Genomic DNA, 9,924 nt, shown 5'->3' with positions numbered 1-9,924 from the left:
TATTTACTGTACATATATCTTTTTACTGATTTTTCAAAGACCCAAAATTTTATCCATATTTCAGAGTAATTTAAATTTACTGTCTTTAAATGGCCAAAAAATATTTAAATATTTATTTAAAATATACGCTTTGCAGACTTTTTTTTTTGACATTTTGCGTATACGCGGTTTTGCACGCCGAGCGACGATATGTATGTATGTATTTCACTTAGTCTATGTGTTTAATAAGTATATATTTATATGTGCTTCCGTTTACACTCAAAAGCAAAAATATGGCTATGAAATCAACAACAATCAAAATAAGCAATTTTCGAAGAAGTAAACAAAAATTTGCAAAGATCAGCGAAATAGCGCAGCTTAGAGGCCAAACACACAATTGACCCCATTTTCCGATAAAGCAGTTGGCCGAAATAAAGTGCAAACTAGTCTGCATAAATAGTTATAAACAAAAATATTATATACCTAAATATGTACGTAAACAAATATGTGTGTATGTATGTATGCAATAAGCAATTTAAGTTGCCAAAGAAAAGTGAAAACTCTGTTATTTAAGTATTTATTTATTTTTTTTTTTTTAAGATTAAATTACAATTGCATGCATAAACTGCGAAAACATCAACTGTGGCGATTCTAGCATAACTGAAAATAATAGTTTTATTACGATACGATCAATTAGTTAGAGAAACACTTCATTTAAACGAAAATTAAATAGAATTCTTAATTACACTTTTGAAAATTGCATGCTTGTAAGTATGTATTTGCAGCTCATAACAGATGTTGAAAGTAGCTATTGCATTTTATTTAGTTAAAAAAAAAATGCAATTAAAATTTTTACAATTAATTTTATGCAACCTTCACTTTTGACGAGTGGCGTCCCAGTACGGAAAGAAACTAGTTTAAATATCAACCAGTTTTTTACCCACCACAACTAGTTGAAGATCTGAGTTTCTTTCAGGGAACGAACTGTTGACTTTAACAGTCCCGACTCTGAATTTGATTTCAACTACTTAAAAATTCATTTGGCTTTAAGCACTTCAAAGTCAGTATGTTTCTTTTCAACCAATTTAAAATTACTTGGTATTAAATGCTAAAATAGTTAATTGCCCAAAATTAGATGATTTTTTTTACTAATATTAAATTATTTGCAAAGATATATATCAAAAGTGTCAATTCAATCCCGAATCATTGGTTTGTACAAAGAAGGTTTAAATGTATTGCATTTCCCGATCACTATATTTTTCTTAAGAATTTTCTAATACTCGTATTTTTATTTCTTCGAAAACAAGTCAATTTAGTTCCATTTATCTATGTACACTTTGATAATGCCCACCTTAGCTTATCTATGAACTTAGTGGCAGCCACTTAAGATCTACTTAAGTGCTCGCCTTTGTCGCAATTTCGTACATATCAAATGTAATTGTTGTTATCATTTTAATTGTCGTAAAAATTGTGGTTTTTATTATGGTTGCTTATCCCTCAAAACGTTTATGAGTTGCTTTTGATTTAAAACTATAAAAGTGAAGTGGGCACTAATTTGGAGTGTGAGTGTACATATTTACGTATGTTCGTATATTTCTGTATGTATGTATGTATGTATGGATATGTGAGAAATTTGCTGTTTCAAACCCACTAGGGAAATGAGATGCAATATATTTAGCAAACTAGTTAGAGAAGTAGTTACATGGTAATACTTTCAAAGCCAATGAATGAATGGCTAGTCACTTATAGACGCTTTCTAGTGGGGTTCGGAATTCAACTACCTTCCTCTCGTCTCCAGTCTAGTATAATATTTCACTTCTTTTTTTGTACCGGGAAGTAGAATTTATTGAATTTAATTTCGTGATCTTAGTATAGGCTCTCAAAAAAATAATCTAAAAAAAAATTATTTATGTTGCTTGAAAAAGTACTTTGTAAAGCGATTGACTTGGTTTTTCGAAACCGGTTTCCACCGGTTTTTTGGATACCTACAGGAAGTGTTTTTGAAATTTTGATTTTTCGAATATCGAATACACCGGATTTTATTATTGAACAAACCGGTTTTTTTTTTCATTTCATACAAATCTTCATGGCTCTATAAAAGTCAATAGAAGTTCTCAAGCCTATATCATATTTGATTCCAATAATGAATGCTTGACGCCTTAACGTTTTCTACGTATTTGGTCGATTCCAATTCGGATTATACTTCTTGATGTCGGAGGGATCTACACTTTTACTCCACCTCCGAAGAAACTTTTCTATGGCGGAAGTACACTCATTGCCATTTGCCATTGTCTGCCGAAAGGCGACCGCTATTTCAAAAACTTTTTTTTGATGTTTCTGGGACCAGAAATTCAACCATGGGCCTAAATAAAATTAATATAAGATCAGATGTGAATTTTTCAATGATTTTTATTTGTTTTACTTTTGATCTAAAAAAAAACTTTGAACTTATTTAGGTTTGCTCTTTCCTTAATAAAAGTTATATTTGCTGTTAATAGTTTTAATGTAATTTTCGGTCATGGCTTTATACCAACATGAGAATTTTCTTAATTTCAAAATGGCGAACCAGTTTTTATAAAATTTCAATTTTTCGAATAACTCGAAAACTGGTTTTGGAAAAAGGCGAACAATCGAAAGCCCTAGTACTAAGCTTTTGTTGTAAATTTTCTTGAAGAAATTAATTTAAATCGTCCTCGTGTATGCCCAGAATCAATCGAAAATTCGTGTGGAATATTCTGTAGGTCCTTTGTACTAAATCATAGATGTATTTATGGAGTTAGCAGTTTTTTATTAAAAAAAAAGATGAATGTTTATGGAGTTCGTAGATTTTATTTTCAATAATTTCGCCACCATGTAGCGTTATTTTCCCCCTTTTCGTCAGTGGAAAAGTGGAGTTAGTAGCTTTTTTCTAAGAAGGTCTAAACTAATACAAGAAAATTTGATGGAAGAAAATTGATTTTCCATTGTCAAAGAGACGGCAAACTTGTTTTCTAATCTCAATTCTGGAGAGAAAACGCCTTCTTCAGCTGGCACTTCAAGTGTCGTTACATATATAATAAATGCAACTCTTTTACAAAGCTGCACTCGGTTTCTCTAAGCAAAACGAAGCCGAGTCTCATATTACACACATTTTTCCATAACAACAAAACAGTAACAAAAGCAGCTCACTTAGCATAACTCTCTTCGAAGAGCACAGAACGAACGAGTTATGGTGGCATCCAATCCAAAGCCCCATATCGAATTTGGTACAAAAAGGGCAAACAAAGCGTAGCCATACACGCCATGACGGCTCCGACTTCCAAATATGTTTGTAGAAAGAAAAATTATAAGCCCAAGTGTGGCACGGTGAGAGGGGCTTCCTCCGAAATGGGGGAAAAACCAATGCCAAACTATCAAAGAGCGTAGAGTAATGAGGAGAAGTGTTACAAACCAACTTAAAAAAAAAAAACAAAACAAACGCAGACAAGTTTCAAGATACTGGAAAACAAGTTATCGACATTTGCATGAAGGAGCCATAAACCAACAAAAGCAAGAGAAATTAAACAAAAGCGCCAAAGCACGTGAAAACAAAAACAAGTACGTCAAAAACAACAATACAATACACGACAGACATTCGATCTCTGTAGATCGTTGAATCCACGGCAATAAAAAAGCTGGTAAATAACAATTCGACTTAAAAATTTTATGAGTAAGAAATTGAAAAATTTAAACAGAAAAAAAGCTTTCGTTGATCGGTGATCAGCAATCAGGGCTGCCAACTATCCTTAGCTATGAAGTGCCATATTGAGGATTGAAAAGTGTCAAATTGTGCCAAATAGAAAAGTAAAAACGCCAAAAAAATATGCCTTTTTTAAATTCTTAGCATTTAGCATTAAAATTCGAAATACATTCCAGACCAGAGTCGAATGCCGAAAAAAAGATAAACCAGTTGTATACCGTATCGAAATAAGAAAGTTTTAGTTGAGAAAAAGAAGTACAAGCAAATCGAGCCCTAACCGCCAAAATAACGTAAGCGCCATTTTTTCCAACATTTTCTTTTGGATACAGAAATACATCTTAGATGCCCTAGGAATATTTCTGCATCAAAAATAAAATTAAAAAATAAAAATGTCGCTTACGTTATTTTGGCGGTTAGGGCTCGAAATGATTTCACAAAAATGTATTGAAATATCGAGCCCTAACCGCCAAAATAACGTAAGCGCCATTTTTTTCAACATTTTCTTTTGGATACAGAAATACATTTTAGATGCCCTAGGAATATTTCTGCATAAAAAATAAAATTTTTAAAAAAATGTCGCTTACATTATTTTGGCGGTTAGGGCTCGATATTATCTAGTATTTTTCAAAAGTGCCATTATAAGTAGAATAGGGTCAAAACTGGCACGGTATGAGCCAAGTTGGCAGCCCTGTCAGCAATAGCAACAAAAGCACAAACGGAGTATAGGACGCGGACCTGTACGGCAAGCGATTGAGCTGCGCTCAAAGCTGGAGCGATTTGGATCAACAAAGCGGTTGGGTTTGGTCGCTCAGCCGATCGTGCGCTCGTCTCGCACAAACAACACGCTCACGTACGTACATATGTACATACAAACATACATATATTGGTATGGTAATGATTTCGACTGGTTGGCTGTCCGATCGTTACGTCTCCAATGCGGTTTTGCGGTCGCGGTCACAGCAAGAGCAACAGCAACAGCCGCAAACAATAAACAGTACATTGGTAGACGTTTAGAAGAAAACACTGGAACCTACGGAAACATCGTCGTCGAACTGAGACAGCATTGAAGATCGCTTGAACGCGCCAACGTACTTAAACAAACCGACGGGGCGACAGAGAGTACGCGAAAGGGGAAACGGAATAAAATAATAAGCAAATAATTAAAATAAAGTCAAGACTATAAAAGCAATAAAGCGTTCGCATAAATACCGAGTACTACAGTACAGTTTCGGGTTGCGGAAATGTGTTAAAAAATACCGTAATCAATAATTTTAAATTCCATAAAGAAATTGAAAAAGGGGAGTGTAGCTATGTATGTATATTTTTGCTGATTACGAGTAATCAATGACATTAAATGACAAATGTAAATACGGCACACAAGCGCGAGCTTAAATACCTAAATTAATACTTTGAAGGCAAAAATAACCAGTACCAATAGTACAAAGTGCAAAATAACGAAGTAGCGGCGAGGCGGGGTGCGGCAAGTGAAACGAGAAAGACAAAAAACAAATATGGAAATTATGGAATATATGTAAATATCACTAAGCAAATAAAGAAAAATATTGAGAATCAACAAATAAGGCAAAAACGCGCAGCAATAAGCCTTGTACACAAGCCATAAAAGAGCAACAACAACAACGCCAACAAAAAGACCCAGGTATTGAAAATAGAAGCGAAAAATTATCGAATTAGCGAATAGAGATAACGTTTAAAGTTTGCGTCAGTGCAAAAAAGCAAAGCGCTGCAAAGGGTTGCCGAGCGCTCGGAGGTTTAACGCTCAAACGACGTTAATTAAATAGAAAAACAGAAGGCAAGAGCAACAAGTGGGAAAGTGCAAAAAAGGTAAATAAATACTTAAATAAGAAAAAAAAAGTAAAAAGGGAGAAATAAAATACTAAAGCGCAACTGGTGTGTGGTGGCACAAGTGTGAAAATTCTGAAAACCCAATAACAAATCGACTTAGTGACACAGCTGCAACTGTCGAGTGCGGAGGTGTAAAGCGCCAAGTCGCAAACGAACGCGCAAATAAAGAAATTCAGCCAAGCGAGGCACTAAGTTGGAGAAAATTTCAAATTAAGCCCCTTCCTCACCTGCAGCTTGAACTGGAGCTAACGGCTAAGGGTTGCCGGGGAGCGCGCACCTGAGTTTGAGCCAAGCGGTAAAATAAGTCGCCGTGACCGCAGCACGTTGTGACAACGCACGCGGCATAAGGCGCACAATAGTTCAGCATCCACGACTAGTATCTATATAGACTACAGAGACAAGCTGTGATATAAGCAGTTAAGCGAATGAAAAATAAGTAATTAAATAACACAAAAGCAAAGTGTAGAATAACAAATTCGCAAAAGTAGAGCATACAAAAATTAACAAAAAGTTTATAAAACCAAGTCGCAACATTATTAGCACATATACAATATTCTGAATTCTTATTATCAAAACAAATTGCGGAAAATTCCAGCGACAAGTGACAGCTAAAACGGCTTATAATCACTAATTAGCGGCTGAAAACAAAAACAACTACTTCATCTTAACACATACATACATACATATATATATTATTGTTTTTATTCATCTCCGCTAGAACGCGCTGTAAAGCAAAGCAAAAAATATTCAATTAAAAACAATAAATAAAATCATTTGGAATAAAAAAAAGTTGGGAAAAAACACGCCGCGCACACACAAACACTTTGCTAAATCGCATACACATAACAACGGTTAAACAAACGACATTGACGCTTGCAACAGGCGAAGCTAATTAGCGCTCGACAACAACAACAACAGCGGCCGCTAATGTCCCTCAACTCAGCTAGCGAGCAGCGAATCAGTGGAGGGAGCTTTAAACGCCAGCAACAGCGACAGCAGCGCCGCCACAAACAGGTTTCACATGCAAGGTCAACTGGCGACCGCCCGCCAACCAAATAAAGTCAATACAAAACAAACATAAGCATAAACAGAAACAGAAACAAAAACAAAGAAAAAACGTCAAATAATTCAAACATTGCACCAAATCAAATCCTTTGTGACAACAAACAGCCAACATGCAGCCAGCTAAAATGGAAACGAAACGCACCATCTGGTACAGCTGCAATCAGGAAATACAAAGCCAAGACAACGACAACAACAACAACAACAACAACAGCAATGAAATGAACAACGATAGCAATAACAATGCGCATGTCCACAATGCTGACGCGCAAGTCACATTTAATCATAGCAAGGCAACCGAACTACGCCAGACGCGCTTACAACGTCAGCACGAACAGCAGCATAACTCACCACCACCACTGACACCTGCTAGTCCGATAAGTGCATCAAGCTCGTCGACGCAAAGTGCGCCGCCTCCCTTGAACGGTGGTGGAGAAAAGTTGCGCTCCAGTGCCGCGCCTCATCGTCTGCCGCGTCGCAAACGTTTGCAGCGTCAAAAACCCACCGAACTGGACGATGCCGATTTCGCTTATGCCGCCGATCTGGAAGAGGAGGATGAAGAAGAGGAGTTGGTGGTGGTGACGCAGCCACCGCCGTCAGTTAGATTTAATACGACATCACTGATAGGCGGTCCACCGCGCGGCACCGAGCTGCATAGCACCCCCTCGTACGTGACAGAGAAACGCCTGCATCACTTTCAGCAACAGCATCACAGCACACCTTTCGATGGTCAGCCGTCATCGTTGCCGAATTGCTTTGCATCCGCGGCTACAGTAAGCATCTTTCACCACCACCACCACCACCATCAACGTGAGCATCGCCTTAAGCATGAGGAATCGTTTGACTCCTCCACCACCACCACAACAAACACCACCGATACGGCGACCAGTCCGGCCAGTCCATTGCTGCGTCGCCACAATTTTACCATGTTGAAGCGCGACAATTCCACACACTCAGAGTCCTCCAGCCGCTATTCGAGTGTGGATAGCTTGTTGGAGGCGCGCAAGCCAGATCCCGAAGCCATTCTGATTAATTTAGGCTTTGGCCCGGTCGGTTCGGAGGATATTCTGTCGCGCATACCGAAACGTTTCCTCAAACCGTCACAGGTGCGCGGCATCGACACAGAGGCTTTCATACGTCGCCTGCAGTTGGCCAACAATCTTGCCGATCACAGTGTCTTGGGCTATCGCGGACTCACCGGCAACCCGGATATACCGCCATCGCGCATTGTCGCCAAGATTATGCATCGCTTCGAAGTGAACGAGCGAAAGAAGTCGAAGGGTTCCATAGAGCAAACGATTTGATCGAACTCGCGCGCGGAGGGGAGAGAGGGGAGAGGAGAGAGGAGAGAAGAAGAGGATGCCGCGAATTCATTCACCAGTCACCAGTGCCAAAAAGTTGTTCTATGATTTAACTAAGTTAAGTGACAGCAACAAAAAAAAAACGCAACTTTATTTCTAATTAATTATGCTTAACACAAATTTTATACATATGTCGTTAGGGAAAATAATCATTATATTTTTGTTATTGGTAGTTTTTTTTTAGAAGGAAAAATATTGTACTTAAACAAATATGAGGAGAGAAATGCTGTTAGTTGGAACATATTCAAGCAGATATATGAACGTACATACATACTAAAAGACAAGTGTTACTTAATTTATTGATAATAAAATACATTTTTTGTTTAACTGTGAAAAATTATTATTTTTTTTTTTAATTATGATAAACTTAAAAGAAATGTGATGGATGAAAGGAGCAGGCAACTGAGTGCGGAGTAGTTGCGCACTCTTTCGCTTTGAAATTTTTTTTTTTTTTTTCTAGTAAAAAAAATCAAACTCTAAATTTTGCCTCTTTTTTTAGAAGATATTCTGAATGATTACATCTAAAACTTGTCATTGTGGGCACATACATACTTAACTCCGGGCCCGGGCTCGTGGTATTTTTTGCTTTTTAATTTTAAATACTCTTTTGCATTTGATTGCCTTTTGCTTTGAAATTGCATTTTGCTTCAACTCGGGACACAACCCTTCGCAATATTCTATTTAACTATTTAAAAATAGCAGTGTAATCGTTAAAAATAGATATGCAAACAATAACTTGCGAACCTGGCACACAACGGGGCATTACTTGCAAAACAAAAATTCATACACAAATAAGTACAAAATAAGCTGGAAGGTGTAGTGTTCAGGTTTATCTTGTAGAAGGTATCGACGTCAAAGGCCAAGAATGCGTAAGCAAAGTATAAACAAAAGAAACAAAAAAATAGTTTGTTTAAAAGAAAAAAGAAATGCATACATACATACATACATACATACATATATACATATCTATGTATGCAAGCATGCAGCTACTAGTAGTAGGTACTATTTTTGTGTGTCCACACCCTCTTTTTCTTTCAAATAGCCGAATGGAATGTGTGAAATCACTGAATCCACCTCCAACCGCTTGCTGGCACTTCAAAGTGGGCTTCATGGCAATTATAGAAAATTATCGTTAAATGCATAAGATTGCGCTGCGCCCAATCAAAGGCAATTGAAAGCAATCATAAAGCGTGGCTACAAAATTATTTTCGCAAAATGATACGATAAGAGTGAGCTTACATATGTAAGTATGTACGAATGAATATACATACATATGTACGTATGTACGTAGACAATACACATACACATTTTATACGAGGATCTGTAGAGATGCATTTTTTTTATTTTCAAATACATTCAACTACCCAGCTAACCGGGGCGCGCGGGGTCCGCAAGGTAGGAGACTCCCTGTGTGCTTATCTTCCCGGGGAGGATACGAAAAGAGTCTCAAAGGAGCAGGCTCGCCTAAGGAGGAGAATTGAGTGCCTGCAGGACTCTTTGAGTTTGGAGTACTAGAAAGTTCACTCAGACAATCCGCAAAAGCTCTGCGCGGACTCCTCGGTTTCGCTTATGATTATTTAAAAAGGACTCCGTAAATCAGCCGTAGGTGACCTAGATGGAGTATATTTTTTTTTCTTGAATTGCTCTCGTGCTCCGATAATTGTCCGAAAAAGAGGTATTATGGTGCTTGCAAAATGCCTTATCATATTTTTTCTATTAAGTAGAAAACAAATTAAAATGAAAAAAAGAAAATGTTTTTACATAGTATTCTTCACAAAAACGAAAAACAAACGGAGAAATTATGAAATTAATAAAAACTACTTTCTATTATTTTTTTCGCGATTTAGGAAGTGTGAGAACGAGTTTTAACTTTCCGAAAAGCTCACAGCATCTCATCCGGTGAGTTTTTGGTTGTGAGTTTTGAACTCGGTACACACTGCA

General features: G+C 37.1%; 1 protein-coding gene across 1 annotated transcript; it reads left to right on the top strand.

Annotated features, from left to right (window-relative positions):
• The first annotated feature begins 4,391 nt into the window (after nt 1-4,391).
• Nucleotides 4,392-8,310, top strand: olf186-M (Ki-ras-induced actin-interacting protein-IP3R-interacting domain olf186-M). Its single transcript, XM_017611987.1, has one exon. The coding sequence runs from the start codon at nt 6,736-6,738 to the stop codon at nt 7,924-7,926; it is 1,191 nt and encodes a 396-aa protein (XP_017467476.1). The 5' UTR covers nt 4,392-6,735; the 3' UTR covers nt 7,927-8,310.
• Nucleotides 8,311-9,924: the final 1,614 nt, after the last annotated feature.

Source organism: Rhagoletis zephyria, unplaced genomic scaffold, assembly GCF_001687245.7.
Source record: "Rhagoletis zephyria isolate East Lansing unplaced genomic scaffold, Rhagoletis_zephyria_1.1 Rzeph_scaffold_00487, whole genome shotgun sequence".
NCBI classification, from domain to species: Eukaryota; Metazoa; Arthropoda; class Insecta; order Diptera; family Tephritidae; genus Rhagoletis; species Rhagoletis zephyria.
Note: the sequence above shows the minus strand (reverse complement) of the source record. Positions and strands in the feature narration are given on the sequence as shown.